Source organism: Taurulus bubalis (genome assembly GCF_910589615.1).
Source record: "Taurulus bubalis genome assembly, chromosome: 6".
Lineage (NCBI taxonomy): Eukaryota > Metazoa > Chordata > Actinopteri > Perciformes > Cottidae > Taurulus > Taurulus bubalis.
The window spans coordinates 22,900,911-22,917,157 of NC_136594.1; the positions used below are offsets into that span (position 1 = coordinate 22,900,911).

Sequence of the window (16,247 nt, forward strand, 5' to 3'; positions counted from 1 at the left end):
CCTTTGGTCCTGCGCCATCTTCTGGTCAAAGCTTCACTTCGGCGTCAGCCTTTCCTGAAGTGGTGATGGGTGGAATAACATTTCTTCTTCTTTCACTTCTTTCTCTCCGTTCTCTCTCACTCACACTCTCTGTCTGACAACTTTTCTCTCAGTCTCGCTGTATGGACTCCCATGCAGAGAAGTGGGGTTTGCACCTCCCTCCACCCTCTCCATCTTTGCTGTACCCTGAATAACCCTCTCCCTATTTCTACAAAGCTCTCTCTCTCTCTCTCTCTCTCTCTCTCTCTCTCTCTCTCTCTCTCTCTCTCTCTCTCTCTCTCTCACACATTGTCCTCACGTTGTTCTCCTGTGCTCCCTTTTTCCCCTGTCCCTGGTCTCCTCTTGCTGTTCCCAAAATGTCACTCTGTCACTCACATTTGGGCGAGTCTCTCTGCGGGGCTCCCCGTCAGCACACATGACCTCCAGGGGTTTCTTCCTCATAGGGCTGACCTCTCGGCTGTGCATTGAATTACGTTTGCAGAAACACAGACATATGTATACACACACACACACACACACACACCCTGTTCTAACCCTGTTGTGTGTGTGTCTGTCTCTTCCAGCTCTGCACGAGTTCCCTACAGACCTGTTCACCAACAAAGAGAGAACAGAAGGAGCCGTGGCGCTGCATGTCCTGTGTGTGAGTATTCAGCTCTGCATTTGACTTGATCGGCGCCCGTCCTTTACTCTGGTTTGAGTAATGTTTGCTCTAAACTACGGTGACCTTGTGTTTGGGGAAATTACTGAGCCTTTAAAAAAATGAGACGACCTCTCCTCTTCCTCTCCTCTCCTCTCCTCCTCCCCCATCTTCTCTTCATCCTCTCCTCTCCTCTCCTCTCGGTTCAGCTGATGCTTCAGTGAGCCCGGTCAGGGCTTCGATGGAGCCCGTCTGCCGTCACTCTTACAGGCAGAATGCTCCCGTCCAGGTCGACCCATGTTGCGTAGCGCTGGCGGTCTCCAGGGGGCCGACTGTAATGAAAGCTCATCCAGCAGTGCAGCGTCTCTGGGGAACTTATCTGTGCACAAACGGAGCACTAAGAACTACAGAACGGGCCGCGTTGCCACGATGTTTCTGACATTAGAGGCGATGTGACTACTTACAGCGCGCCCACCCTCTGAGTTCGCCTTTCCCAGCAGCATAGGGGCAAATGGAGATAACCTTTTCTGGGATGCTTGGATATTAAAATAACAACCCCCCCAAAATACAGTATATCATCACAAACTATTTCCCTGGGATGTCTAACCTTTAAAGTAATGCACTCTGTGTCATTACACAGCAGGTGCTGCTGTACTTTGTGGAGAGAACAGCGTTCTCTGAATTACAGGACAGACAGTCGGGGCTTATACCTGCAGAGTGAGTGGTATAGTTGTACTGCTTTACATTTTTGAAGTGAGAATGGGCCATGTTCCACTGTGCCATGAATATATATCCATGTATATTTATGACCTCAAAAAGGCTTGGAACATTGAAGGAAGTGGACCAGAGCGAAAGCAAAGTGAGAGCGCTGTCTCCTCGACCTCAGCAGAATACACAAAGCTAAGTGCCAAGTGCCTTTGTACCAGGCATTAGACCAGGGCTGCAACTAACCTAATGGAAACGATTATTAAACTATTAATAATTAAATTAGTGATGTTGGGATTAACGGCAGTTACATAAGTCCCAGTTTCATAACCGTGACAATTAAAGAAGCTATGATATCTCTGGTGTTCTGATTCCTGCATGGAGACACGTGTGTGTGTGTGTGTGTGTGTGTGTGTGTGTGTGTGTGTGTGTGTGTGTGTGTGTGTGTGTGTGTGTGTTTGTGTTTGAGAGAGTCGTGCTTCTCACCTGAAGTGTTGCTGTAAATATTTTAGAGGGAACCAACGCTCCAGCATTATATCCGCCAAAAAGTGCCATAAGTCAGCGGTGAGGGAGCATGTTGTACATAACATAGCAGGGAGTAATGTGAATGGCTGAATAATTACACAGTTTAACCATCTTAGTGTGAAAAAAGGTTTTCTGACAAACATCTTCAGCCTAGATTCAGTAAAAATATGCGGTCTAAAGATCAACCTTGATGCTTTCTAGTCTGATAATGATGCATGTGAACAATAAGTCCAGAGGAGAGCTCGTAACGTTAGTAACGCCGACAGCAGCAGCTGTAGTTACAACGGAGAAGAGGCGAATGTAAATAACAAGGAAAAGCGATTAAGTGCAAACAAGGAGCTCTTGCTGTTGATCTGCTGCTGAATGAGGAGGAGGGGAAGGTTCATCGTAATTAACTATCGCCAACATCAGTGTCGGTTCCTACCACATCTACCGGCTTAAAAATAGGTAATAAGTAGTACAAGTTGCTATAAACAGCTTATTATACTTAATTAAAATGACTAATATTCCGATTTTTTTTATCAATAAAAATACAATCTTTTATTTTTTTACATAATTTGAATAGTGTGTTTTTATGTAAATCCCTTTAATAGATGACTTAGTTAGTGATGATACATATTTGGGTTCTTTGGCTACAGAGTTGTTTCCAAGAGAGTCCCAACACTGGTCAATTCAGCTTGAAGACAGAAAAGTGAATAATGACACTTTGTGTCCGAGCCCAATGTTAATGTCCCAGCTGATGTTTCTTTGACGGCTGTCCTGACGGTGCTTCTGCGTGCTAAATAAAACAAGATTAAACCCAGTTATTAAGATTACCTGTGACCTTTGACCTTTTGCTTGCCCTGATTTAACCCCTCTTCATCTCGGTGAGTGATGCCCTCGTACAAAAGGCGCTGCGTGCGCGGCTCGTTCCTGTGCAGCTCAGCTCCCTCTCAAAGAAAAATGTGACTCAGGAGAGGAAAGGAATATTGACTCTGTGTCATTCCTTTGAAAGGCTTCATCATTACGAAGCCTAAAGATAAATTCATGGCTTTCCTTTGTTCACACGTTCCCCGTCAGTCTGTCGTCACTACCTGGCATTTTCTCTCTTGATCATCGCTATCTGTCTTTCATCTCCAGTCTGTCTCTGCTTCTCCGTGCTCTGTGATGTCAAAGCTATGCTGCATATTCCAGCCGGGAAAGAACCCGTCAAAAGTCTTCATACAGGAGACTGTTTGCTGTATTCATGAATCGTGACACACTATTCGGGAGGGAATTTCATTTTTTTTAGTAGCACGGATTTGAAAGGTATTTAAACATTGTCGTATGTATAATAATAAACAACATGTATCAGGACAAGCTGCCTGAGCTTTCTTTGTTCATTTATACTTCAAACAAGTTCAGTACTTACTTTTTGGAAGTTTCCGGAAATGCTTTAAAGTACAAATGCTGTAAAAAGAGAGCCATAAAGCAACACAAGAAAACCTCTTAAAGGGACAGTAGAGGTTCTGTGATGTTTAGAGGTTCTGCTCCAGAGTGTTTCACTGCACCTGATGGAGAAACAGAGCATTTAATTTTACCTCACAGAACACAGGAGTTGCTGGTCTACTGCTGCCTCCATCGGTTAGTTAGTTAGTGTTATTGTGTGGCTTTCGGGAACCTGAACCTCTAAAACACCAAAGTAGACGGAGGGATACGAGGGAAAGGGACTGTCAGCCAGCAAGGTGAAGCGGTAACAATATTCTAAATACAGCGTACATATTCCCTCTCTTAGGGTGTCTAAAATACGTCCGCAGCAGTGCATTGCTTTGCTCCCGTGCTGACACTCCTGTCTGCAAACTATATCTCCTGTAGTGAAACCCTTTGGGGAAGAACCTCACACAAGCACACGTCAACACATCGCTACTGTCCCTTTAAACACCAACAAACCTTTTGCTGATCGGCTCTAACATTCAGAGATTGTATAACGATGCAAACTACGTGTAAAAGTCAAAGTAAATCTTTACCTGAACGCATCCAAGCTATAGCTTCATAATATCATTTTCTTTTGTTATTCCAGGTCAGAAGTCGTGTTGCTTTCCTACAGTTTGTTTCAGTCGGGCCACATGCATCCTTTTGTAAGGCCAGGATGTTTAAATGAGAACACTAACTTTCCTATTTAAAAATGTATAAAGTGTGGTCCTGCAGATATGTTATTCATCATTCTTTTATGTCTGTGTTTTATGTATTCGTTAATGCACTGCACTACATTTGCATGGGATCAGATCGTTGAATCTTGATCCTTAAATAACTTGAATCCCTGTTTTCCTCCTTCACGGTAATTGACATCAAACTTTAATGGAGCAGTTAGAGCTACAGAGACCTTCATTCAAAGGAGAATACAACGCAAGAGAAGACATGCATCACTTGTTCCCTCCCAATCAGAAATATGAATGTCCTTATATCATCATTTCTGTCTCTGCAGACGGTTTACATGTTCTGTGCCCTGGCCCTCGTCTGTGATGACTACTTCGTCCCCTCGCTGGAGAAGCTGTGTGAGGTATGAATGTGAGGTGTTAAGGGTCCGACACACTTAAGTTTCACATCTTAAATATTTATTCATAACATTGAATATTAAAGACTGAATAAGCTACAAAAAGAAGCTCGTAGGTATTATTTAATGTAGTAGGGATGTGTTGGAGTGTGGCGCTATGAGGTTCTTCATAGTGTTTTACTGCAGAACAAAGCAACGTTCTGCGCTGGATGTTTTTTACACACTAAGAGAATCAATATCAGTGTAAATGCACAATATATATTTAGGACATTTCACCGCTCACAACTTCACAACTATCCCTTAAATAGATCAACAGTCGAGAACTCAGCTAATCTACTTCATCAGGGCTGTGTTGGTGTCAGTCATAATTATAACATTCCGCTTTATATCAAATATAAAAAAATACAGCCACATCTCCAGTTAATACATGTAGAAATAAATCAGCCACAAATCATACATAACCGCTTTCTCCCAGGCGTTCTTCAAGGAACTGAGTACCTAACTGTTAATATGTATGTTGTGTATCTAAATGTATTCCTGTTTCTATCGCAATAAACAAGCTGTTGCTGGTTCCCAGTAAAAAGGAGAGAAACAATTGAAATATCTTTCATTTATTGGACAAATTCAGTTTCCTCTTTCCAGACTGACCATCAGGTTTTGATATTCAGTGATGAAATCCCAGGTTCACAGTGCAACCTTCAGTAGATCAGTATGATGAGGGTTAGAGTTTAGGGGTTAGGGATTCCTAATCGCAGCGTTTTATTTGTCTCTTGCAGCGTCTCCAACTCAGCGAGGACGTAGCAGGCGCTACCTTCATGGCCGCTGGCAGCTCGGCTCCTGAGCTCTTCACATCCATCATAGGTATTCACCTCAAGCAGCCCTCCATCTCGTTGCCTCCTCCGTTCCAACTGAAGCACATGCCACAACAAGTGGAGCTGCACTAGGGAGGAAACATGCCCGTCTTTCACATCGTTTCAGTATTCAGAATCCCATCATAAAAAATGTATGTCCTTCATCATCCATGGTTTATTCAGGGCATTTATACAGGCCAGAAGAACATACAACAATACCAGCAATACAAACAATACAATTTTGAAATGTGAAATGAAAACAATAACTAACAAGTGAACCAAAGTAGGAACACTGTCCAACACCATCGAGCATTCACTTAAAACAATCAACATTTCAATATCTCTTCTAATATGAAAGAACTAAAAGCTATTTTACCAACCGCTGTATTGATCTGAGGAGTGTGTGTGATGACAAATGGATTTTAATTTGAATAGAGAAGTGAGGAGAAGTGCTAACTTGCCAAGCAAGTCTTTCCCTTTTTCACTGAGAGAAAATCTCTCCCAGTGAGCTGTGTCGTGCAAATACGAAGCATCACCCGAACCAAGGACTTCTCTGTGAGCTCGAGCTCAAGTGTTATGAATGAGAGCTGCTCATCGAGGCAAACGCTCCGATATGAGTCATCTGTGACACGTTCTGTTCTGGGAACGACATTGTAAATAGCATGTATTTGTTCTTAGGCTCATTTTGACCCAATATTAGTTTTTCAGTCAGATGCACATTGAAGATGTGACACGGCTTGCTCCACAGATGCTGCATTTGCATAAAGAATGGTATCGTCTGCATAAAAATGTGCTTTGCAGTTGTCTACTGATGCACAAATCACTGATATACAAAGAACAATGGACCTGAAATGAATCCTTGGGGCACACAGTGGGGACATGTTCAACCCAACCGGTCTGTCTGTATTTTGGCTTCACAGTTTATTATAGGAGCTGAGGTTCAATTTCTCCATAATCCGGTATTGACGATAACCCGGATATTTAAAAATGAAATGCCAATATCATTTTGGTAATACATGTATTATGTGTTATTTGTTTATGAGAGAGTAAGAAATGGAGAGGGGGAAAAAAGAAAGAAAGAGACATGGAGGTAGGGAGAGATGGAGAGAGGGAGAGGGAGAGGGATAGAGTTGAGAGGGATAGAGATAGAGAGAGGGATGGAGAGGGAGAAGAATATAGGTAGGGAGTGAGGGATGGAGAGGGAGATCAAGAGAGAGGGAGAGATAGATAGAGAGGAATGAGAGGGAGAGAGAGGGGGGTTGGAGAGGGAGAGAGAGAGGAATAGAGAGGGAGTGGAATAGAGTGAGGGATGGAGGTGTAGAGGGAGGGAGAGACATGACCAACGTGGCATTCCTACGCGTGACATCTGTTTGTCAGCGCTGCTCTGCAATTGGAAATGTCAAGTAGTGTACAACACGTGATGTTTGCTCTATGGAGGCCTCATGCTGTGTGTGTGTGTGTGTGTGTGTGTGTGTGTGTGTGTGTGTGTGTGTGTGTGTGTGTGTGTGTGTGTGTGTGTGTGTGTGTGTGTGTGTGTGTGTGTGTGTGTGTGTGTGTGTGTGTGTGTGTGTTTGCTGGCTCATTCTCTCCTCAGGGGTGTTCATAACCAAAGGTGACGTGGGTGTTGGAACCATCGTGGGCTCAGCCGTCTTCAACATCCTCTGCATCATCGGTGTGTGTGGCTTCTTCGCCGGCCAGGTATGACGTCACAGCGGCGTTACGCTGCTGCAGCTGATCCCCACGCTGACCTGGTGGCATTTCACACAGGCTAATGTCATCTTTTAAATATTCACACACACACACAGAGTTGATTCATGCATGCGATGAGTCCATGACTGCACTAAATTACCGCTTCAGAGGAAATCCACTCCCTGTTTAAACCACATAATGTAGATTTTATTCATATATTTCATGCTGTTTTCAGCCTCAGATTTGTCTTTTATTTCATGTGACTTTCTAAAAGAACAAAGTCCAGGATTAAAATGTTCCACTTCACAGTTCCTGAACACTCATCGGACACTTTTCATTCGATGATCTCCTCTCGTATTCCCCTGTCTGCTCGATGTGCTTGACCAGCCATGTGAACAATATGTAATATCATGAGCGGGGATCGGCGGGACAGGGTGCGGTATAAAAAAGCCCCTGCAACTCGCCGCTGTTTGTTAGCGTTAGCCGGCTGGCCGTGGCGCGTTCCCCTCTCCAAAGCAGGATCGTCCAGCGCGGCGGAGGCCAAGCAAGCACTTCCCGTCTCTGTTTATGCTCTTAACGTGGCTCCGCCTCGCAGCGGCAGACCATTCCACGGCCGGGAGCGGCCCGTTGAAGATGTGACCTCTGACCCTCCACTTTTTTACGCGTAACAGAGTGTGAGCGCCGGGGGGCTTCCAGCATCGGGTCTCTCACAGGAGGGTAACTTGTGATTCCTGTGTCTAACGATGTCAGAGGCGTTTCTGTATCAAAGAGCTGCATGCACTCCAGCGAGGATAAGTGTTGCTATTGAAGTGTTTGAAGCTGCATACGTATTCTTCTCATCTCTCTTTTTCCCCCTTACAGGCAGTGAAGCTCTCTCATTGGGCTCTACTCCGAGATTCTATTTTTTACACCTTTTCTATCACGGCCCTGATTGCGGTAAGAGCTCGGCTTCTGCAGAAAGACTTACTGTGAAGCTCACACTACCCAGCATGCCTTTCATCAACTGTTAACGCTAATTTGCGGAGTGTGTCTGGTTGTATAAACGTAGTGCGTCTGGAGGATCATGAGAGGGTGAAGCTGTGTCCGTTCTGCCCCTCAGCAGCTTTTCACACAAGACCAGAGAGGAATCATGTCAAAGAAAGACCACATCGCTGGCTGGACTGGTCCTAGTCCACTAATGCCCCCATGATGTAATCCAATAATGTCACACACATAATAGTGAATTGGTTCATTCTGCAAAATGAATACTTTTACTTTTGATACTTCACATGTAGTCTGCTGACAATATTCGGGTACTTTTACTCGAGCAGCATGTGGAGCAGTCAGTCATTTGACATTTGTGGTATTGGTACTTTTGATTATGTGATTATGTGAAGATGTGATTGCTTCCTCCAGCTCCACAAAGACATCAGAGCAGATGGCTTTTAATTTGCAGGCAAACATTTAGCTTTCTCTTTGTCAAGTCTAATTGGCTCATGTGTTGCTTCATGTCACGCACACACAAAAGAAACAGATAAGTCGGCACCACGGTGATCTGTGGCAGTGAGATCCATGACTCCAGGAGGCCACAAAGCAAACCTCAAGAGTCCTTTTAAAATAAAACCCCAATGACCGTCTGAGCTCTGGATTGGTCCTCTGGTGGAGTAGATGCTTCCCTGCCTCCACCTAATGTCCCTTTGTGTCCTCTTTGTCCTCTTTAGTTCATCTACGACGAGAAGGTGTGCTGGTGAGTAATCCTAAACCATAACCATTTAAAATGTACTGCATGACGAAACATTTTGCTGACCTTGCGTCTGTGTGCAGGTGGGAGTCTCTCGTCCTGATTCTCATGTACGCCGTCTACATCCTCATCATGAAGTGAGTGTCATCATCAGGAACGGCCGATGCCTTCAGTTGACCGATTAGCTGCCTTCGGTTGTAAAAGTTGTGGCCCTCGTCTTCGTCGTCTGTCATTGCCAGGTTCAACAACAGGGCCCACCGCTACTTTAGCCGCCGCATGAGGAGCTCTGTGAACCTGTCCAACGGGCTGACGGGGAGCACGGATCTGGAGGACAATGTCACGTGTGACGCCACGGCAGTCCTGCTCAAGAAAGGTAGCCGCCATCTGCTCGGCTTTACACGGGGCTCTGTGGGCCTGAGCGGAGCCTCTGCTGTTTGCGTCGGTATGAAGGCATCTATTTGTGTTCAGCTCCGGGACCCAGGCGGTCAGGATGACTTGGTGGACGATGTTCTGTCTGTCTGCTCGCCCTGGGAGGATTACCGGCGTAGAGCCGAGCCGGTGTCACTCCCAAATTGACTCTGAGTCTCACTCTGACGCCGCGTAGATGAGTCCAAATTCACCGTCCGGCCCTCAGTAACACCAGAGCCGCGAAGATTCACCTGCTTATTAGCGCGGTGAATGCTCACCTGGCATCTGGTTGTGCCAACCGGGCAGATGGACCTGTAAATCCTCGTCGTGGGCAGGAGAGTTGCTTTCAATAGTTCCCTACCAGAGATGCCTTTGGCTATGCCACGGTTTTATTGGCACTCTGCGATTTCTGTTTGGCCTCCAGAAGGATCAGCCTCCACCGTCAAAGGAGGGACTGTTTTTGTCAGCCAGCACTCCCACTGATCGCTCCAGCGTGTTTTCTGTGTCTCGGGTCTCAGAGCAGCACAAGATGCTGGCTCTGGCCCACGTTCATCCTTCTTTCCTCCGACTCGCTTCAGCGGAGCTCGCTCCGTCAGCTTGTCCTGCCTCTGAGTTTTTCACGAGCCCACAGAAACCAGCAGGGACCCGGGACTATTGGATCTTCAGATCCTCCTCCCTTTGGGGGAGATAACCTCCTATCGTTTCTGTCTCCATGCAGGCCTCTCTGACGTGACTTTTTGTAGGATCTGATCACGGTTGGCAGATGGTGTGCAGCTTTTAGGGGTGAAATCATCACTTGCTATGGCTTAGTGATGCACTCATCCGACTTTTTCAGTCCTGGCACCGATAGCGATACCTGGGCTCTGGGTGTCGGCGGATACCGAGTAAGGATTGCATAGCAGTGATTCATTATTAAGCTGTAGGCCTCACCGTGAGGAAGAGACCGATATCGTTCTGTTATGTGCCAAGCAACACCGCTGACTTAAACAGTGCTGAAAACAAAAAAAACCTGCATGATCTGTCACTCCAGGCGCTAATTAGCTCGGAAGCGAGATCCAGCAGCCCCAGCTGTCAATCAAAGCGGCACACAGGCCCACCCACTCAGAGGGTTAGAGAGGACGCGTGCAAAAACAACATTTTCTTTCTTCTAATAATATGATAGTATATTTATATTTACGTATCTTTGGCTGATTTATGCTTTGAGTTGGATTAAGAAGTAAACAATCAACTCTGCAGTCAGCTGTGTGTGTGTGTGTGTGTGTGTGTGTGTGTGTGTGTGTGTGTGTGTGTGTGTGTGTGTGTGTGTGTGGTTTCTCTCCAGCTAACTTCCACTGTAAGCCGTCTGTGCTGATGGTGGACGAGCTGCTGTGTGCGTACCCCCACCAGCTGTCCTTCTCCGAGGCCGGCATGAGGATCATGATCACCAGTCATTTCTCCCCCAGGACGCGCCTCACCATGGCCTCTCGCATGCTGATCAACGAGGTACATGTCCACACACACACACTCTGAGAGGAGTTGAAGAGCAGCAACGCTCAGCTCAACAAAAGCCGTCTGGTCACCTGACGTTACTTTGAAAGGGTCCTCAGAGTTTTTGCATGCATTCAAACTAGATAATCCAGTCTGGGCTCAACGGGAGAGGGATGGAGCGGATTCTAATTTCCTCTCAGACACCTGTCTGCTGCCGACGACAGTCTGGATGTAAAGCCAAACCAAACTGACTGAAAGAGGAGAAAAGAATACTTCTGCTTCAGATAAATATAAGAGGCTTAAATAAATGAAAGCAAACTTGAGTGGTTAACTGGGACTCCACCATTCATCTAGAAGCATCCAAGTGAGAGCAGCAGACACGTCTCCAACACGGAGCTGCAGTCTAGATTCAGAGCGCTGTCCCTTTAGCGTCTGTGCTGATGTTCTATAATCACCCCCAGAGACAACGGGTGATCAACACCACCGAGACCCGAGTCAACCGCGTCACCAACGGCGACCCCGACTCCGCCGCCAGAGTTCAGGGGAGGCGGGGCTTAGAAAACGGGATGGGCGGAGCTGAGCCGGGTCTGAACGGGAGGTGTGGACTTCAGCGGCTGGAGTCCGGCAACGAGACCGAGAAGGAGAATGAGGATAATGACAACAACGAGAACGACGAGGACGGAGAGGGAGAGGATGGCGATCATGGGCCCCTGGTGCCTTTCAAAGTTCCAGGTACAGCACGGCGGACATTTTGAAATGAAACGAGCCCTGACAATAAGTGTGTGTGTTCGTGGGCTCTGAGGCCATCACCCTGTCTTTGTCCCCGTCCCTCCAGCCGGCGCCTGCAACAAGCTGAAGTGGCTCATCATGTGGCCGCTGTCCCTGCTTCTGTTCCTCACCGTGCCCAACTGTGCCAAGCGGCGCTGGGAGAGATGGTTCATGGTCGCCTTCTTCAACGCCACCCTCTGGATCGCTGGCCTCTCCTACATCATGGTCTGGATGGTCAGTCCAGTCACGTCCAGAGGCGTCATTACAGAAGCATAAGTCTGAAACCTCATCCCTCTGTAGATTACATGTAGGACGATTGGTATGTTTCCTAAACTGCATTTAGGAAACGATCCCATCCAATGCGAGGAACAACATGAACACAGAACTATACCCATTTTAAAAGGCTACTTTAACTGTTAATGACAATATAATAGGTGATTAATAAACAATAATCAATTCTGCACAGACTCGATCGGAGAGAGACACGTGAGAACCCTTGACATCTTGGTTTGTCCGCCTCTAGCAGCCTGCGGTGCATTCAGGTACATCCTGTGCATCCCAAACTTAGATCCGGACAGGAGCTCTGATCCGGGAAGGGACACAGACATGACTTTAGGAATGGCCTCTGTAGTAGGAAGATTGGATAAGCAGTTCCATGTTGCTATCATGAGGCCTCTGGTCTTTAACTGTTGCCAGAGGAGATACTCGTATTGTTAGTTTGAGGACCGCACAAAAAAGATTTGATCTTGAAGGCTCGATCTTTTGATCTCTTGAGAGGAGTGACTCAGTGGTCGCATCAGAAAGGTGTTCGGCCAGATGCAGAGGACTGAAATCTGTATCCAGGCTTCAACTAGCCGCTCACACGGGATGAATAATTTAAAAAGCAGAATTGAAAAGCACATTACTGGTTAGTATACAACCTCAGAGTGCCTTCTTCAGTAATGTAGAGACAGCTGTTCCCTCACTAGCTCTTGTTACTGGAATGAGCACTAATTATGTTGGTAATCATTTTCATAATGCCACTCATAATTTGAGATTCTATTGAAATATTAATAGAGAGGCAACATTCAAAATGGAGTGGCAACGTATGTATAAAGTCAATACTGTTGTCTCAATGTAAGATAGTGCAGGTTTTTCTCATATAAATATGAATAAGCACGGGGACTTGTTGTCCATAGAGTCCCTCAGTGGACATGTAGCTCCGCCCAGTGGTCCTGGTTTAAAGAACCACAGAAACCATCCCCGTAGCAGAGCGGTGCCGTGAGGAACCCTTGTACCGTGCTGGCGCTGCTCAGTGGAGACGGTCCGGCTGTGTGAGGCGGTTGTTTCCCCGCTGAGCCTCGTATGAGCAGTGAATGTTGGCTTTCAGGTGACTGTGATCGGCTTCACCCTGGGCATTCCAGACGTCATCATGGGCATCACCTTCCTGGCAGCAGGCACCAGCGTCCCAGACTGCATGGCTAGTGTCATAGTCGCCCGGCAAGGTACACACACACACACACATTGAAATTAATCCCTGTGTGGACTTGTGCTTCTGAGACTGTGACGCCGTTGCTCTCCTTGCCTCAGGTCTGGGAGACATGGCCATCTCCAACTCCATCGGCAGTAATGTGTTTGACATCCTGGTGGGCCTGGGCCTGCCCTGGACTCTGCAAACGCTCTGCATCGACTACGGCTCCGAAGTGAGTGATAGTCTGTGATAGTCAGGGCGATGAGACACAATATTCATGGAGGGGAGGGGGGCACAGTGTAGCAGCTCACACAAGGACATATTATATGCTAATTAGCCATTTGATTGCACTTCACACGAGAAAAGGCATTTGGAAAAAGGTGTAACAGAATGTGTGTTTGGCCCTTCCTCAGATCCATCTCAACAGCAGAGGACTCATATTCTCCGTTGGACTTCTGCTAGCCTCCGTATTCGTCACAGTAAGTAACACTTTTTTTTATTTAGTTTTTTTTTACAAATTTGTAACAGCAGCCTTCTGTTGTTGTTGTTGTCACAAGATGCTGCTCCGGTGGTCCTGCTCATTTGTGAAAGTATGCACACGAAGAACTTTGATTGAAAGTACAGGAGTCATTTTCAAATGTATATTAACAGTATCATTAATAGGTTGATATTTAACCCAAAGCAAGCTACATATCATCATGAAACCAAGCTCCCCTATATTTTGAGAATGGAACGATCCATGTTTCATAACCACATTTATCCGTGACTGTTAGATTTGTGATTCAGGCTCCTGAGATCAGAGGCCAGCCCAACTGATAACAACAAAAATAATAAAGTTTAGAATATTCAAATCAGTAGCCATAATCCACAAACCTTAGGCGTATAGCTACATATAGGAGGATAGTCCCTGCTATATGTCCCTGATACAGTCTGGTTATGTGGCTCAAAGAAAACTTCTCCCCACATGAAGTCACTCATCTGTCAACAGTGATAAATGATATGGTGGATGAATGGATGAACATTGAATGTAGAATATGGAAACCAGGATATTAGATCCTGGGAGTAGGGAGGGAATAGATCAGATTTTACTAACACGAGTGTCTTTATGGATTCCTCTTATGGCTCCTACTCTTCATGGATTCCTTTTTGATTCTTGCCTTGATGTCGCATGGCAGTCCTTCTTGTTCTGATCCTTTCCCGTGGGCGTGTTTTACTACACGAACATGCAGAATACAGAAGATGTGCTACATTGTGAAATATACAGTTATGGGGGTTATGAAATGACCGACGCATCATATATCGCCCAGCCCGCAACTCTGGTGGATCGGACCATTTGGAACCTGGCTAATCGTTAGCCTGCCAGTATGTAGATTCTCTGTGCACTGCAGTTACCGTCTGTTCTCTGTTCCTCCTGTCTGCAGGTTCTCGGCGTCCACCTGAACAAATGGACTCTGGACTGGCGACTGGGCCTGGCCTGCATCATCCTGTACGCCATCTTCCTCTGCTTCTCCGTCCTCATCGAGTTCAACGTCTTCATCTTCGTCAACCTCCCCATGTGTCGAGACATCCACTGACCTCCCTCCTTCTGGCCCTCTCCTGCATCGACTTCTGCCTCTGGTTGATGGAGAAATAGAAATAGAAAAATAGAGCTCCGTATGATTTATCTTTGGTGCAATAACACCAAAATTGTAGTTAGTTCGTTGGGACCGGACCGGAGAGATGGCCTCCGATTGCCTCATGAGCCCAAAGGTCGTCTGGACTCCAACAGTTCTGCTCCTGCTGCTGAAGACGCTGCTACTGGCTGGAGGAGCAAGAGAAATCCTGCGCTAACGAACCTTTTTAGCTGGATTCTTTGTTACTCTTTGTAAAAGTTTGGATATAAACACACCACTTAGGTATTTTGAATTAAAACCTGGCATTCTATGTGTACATATATATGTATATAAATATATATAATATTAGCTGATACATGGGATTCTCTTCTGCACCACTGCTTCAGGTGACTTTATTATACGTCCTACTGTAGTGATCTGTGTCCCGTGCTCAGCACCAGCTACACAGCATGCTGTACTAACAAGTCAACTGTAGCTTTGCACTGACGGACAGTCTCGATGTTTTAACACACTGTTCACATAGACGGGCACATCCCAACACATGTGGGCTTCCTTCTTCTCTATATATCGTAATAATAATAATGAATAAAAGACACATAGATAAGGGATCTGCGATGAGGGAACTGACATCCAGCACTGTCACTTTAGAAGTATTATTCCATCATTGCAAAGCGTCTGCAGGTACTCTCAACATAGAACTACTGAATTTACAGTTCCCTCTCCACGGTAGATGTCACCTTTCATATTAAAGAATCCCGTTTGAGTGTAATAATTGTTACTGCTTTAAGCCAAAAGTATTTTTAGAAATGGAGTTAAAAATGTTAGATTTGGAGAGTCAGCTCGAGTGCACTGTGTGTGTGTGTGTGTGTGTGTGTGTGTGTGTGTGTGTGTGTGTGTGTGTGTGTGTGTGTGTGTGTGTGTGTGTGTGTGCGCGCGCGCATGCATGTCACAGTCTCGAGGGGGAGCCAAGGCATGACTGTTACTGGGAAGACATAATCATGATTTATTTATGAATTAATTTATTCAAAGATCATGTCTAACCACCAGTTTCAGCCCTTTGGATGGGCTCGGTGTAATTACTGGAGCGTACCTAATATGTAATCCAAGTACTGGGAACTGACTTGATGTTGTTTATATTTAAGAATAGTACTTTATAAATTATAAGTTGTGTACAGTTTGGAAAGATATTGCAACATTTGTATATTATTGCAAACACATGGATTCAATGAGACGCACTAGAAACGCCACGTTTATCACATGGGCGGAAGATAATCCAGTGGTGTGAGGAAGAGTCACCAAACACGGTTTCTTCAACACAGTGGTCGTTGTGATGACGATGTGGTGGGTGATGAAGAGCGATTTCTTAAACACAGTGCTTTAACTCTTGTGCCATCCCGTCTATTTGAGGCTTGAACACCTCCTGCTTGTCTTTGAGCCCAAAACAAAACAACACCTTTGTCAACAGCACTCTGTTTCAGCATGTGTTCTAACAAAATGTGGGAGAGATATGTATTTTAATTTTTTACCTTGAAGGATTCTCATTGAGAATTGTCATATTAAATAGAGTTGCTGCTTAATAAAAAGAAAAGAAAGCCTCCTCTGTAGGTGTTGCCGCTCCTCCTGCAGCCACTAGAGGGTGCTGCTGAGGTGTGTGTGTTATTTACACACTCTAGGAGGTGAGGAACATCTCCAGATAGTCTATATATAGAGATACTACCGCTCGGTTTGCATGCATCTTTCATCATTCAGATTATTTTGTGTGTAATTTTAATGCATTTCCGAGGATCTGTACCCTATTTACAGCAGTTAGTGTCGTTTCTGCTCATGTCTCTTTGAATTGTTTGTAAATCCTCATTTCTTTTG

At 45.6% G+C, this 16,247-nt stretch overlaps 1 protein-coding gene across 1 annotated transcript in view; it reads left to right on the forward strand.

Moving 5' to 3' along the window:
- LOC306737560 (sodium/potassium/calcium exchanger 3-like) overlaps positions 1 to 14,345 on the forward strand; it is a gene marked incomplete at both ends in the record, with an annotated part of 31,915 nt that extends 17,570 nt beyond the window's left edge. The window contains 15 exons of the mRNA XM_079219298.1: positions 603 to 679; positions 4,350 to 4,424; positions 5,195 to 5,279; positions 6,864 to 6,967; positions 7,820 to 7,894; positions 8,659 to 8,684; positions 8,762 to 8,815; positions 8,918 to 9,051; positions 10,408 to 10,568; positions 11,015 to 11,285; positions 11,389 to 11,555; positions 12,691 to 12,805; positions 12,891 to 13,003; positions 13,185 to 13,250; positions 14,193 to 14,345. Coding sequence (XP_079075424.1) covers positions 603 to 679; positions 4,350 to 4,424; positions 5,195 to 5,279; positions 6,864 to 6,967; positions 7,820 to 7,894; positions 8,659 to 8,684; positions 8,762 to 8,815; positions 8,918 to 9,051; positions 10,408 to 10,568; positions 11,015 to 11,285; positions 11,389 to 11,555; positions 12,691 to 12,805; positions 12,891 to 13,003; positions 13,185 to 13,250; positions 14,193 to 14,345 — 1,676 coding nt within the window. The remainder of the gene's footprint in view (positions 1 to 602; positions 680 to 4,349; positions 4,425 to 5,194; positions 5,280 to 6,863; positions 6,968 to 7,819; positions 7,895 to 8,658; positions 8,685 to 8,761; positions 8,816 to 8,917; positions 9,052 to 10,407; positions 10,569 to 11,014; positions 11,286 to 11,388; positions 11,556 to 12,690; positions 12,806 to 12,890; positions 13,004 to 13,184; positions 13,251 to 14,192) is intronic.
- Positions 14,346 to 16,247: the final 1,902 nt, after the last annotated feature.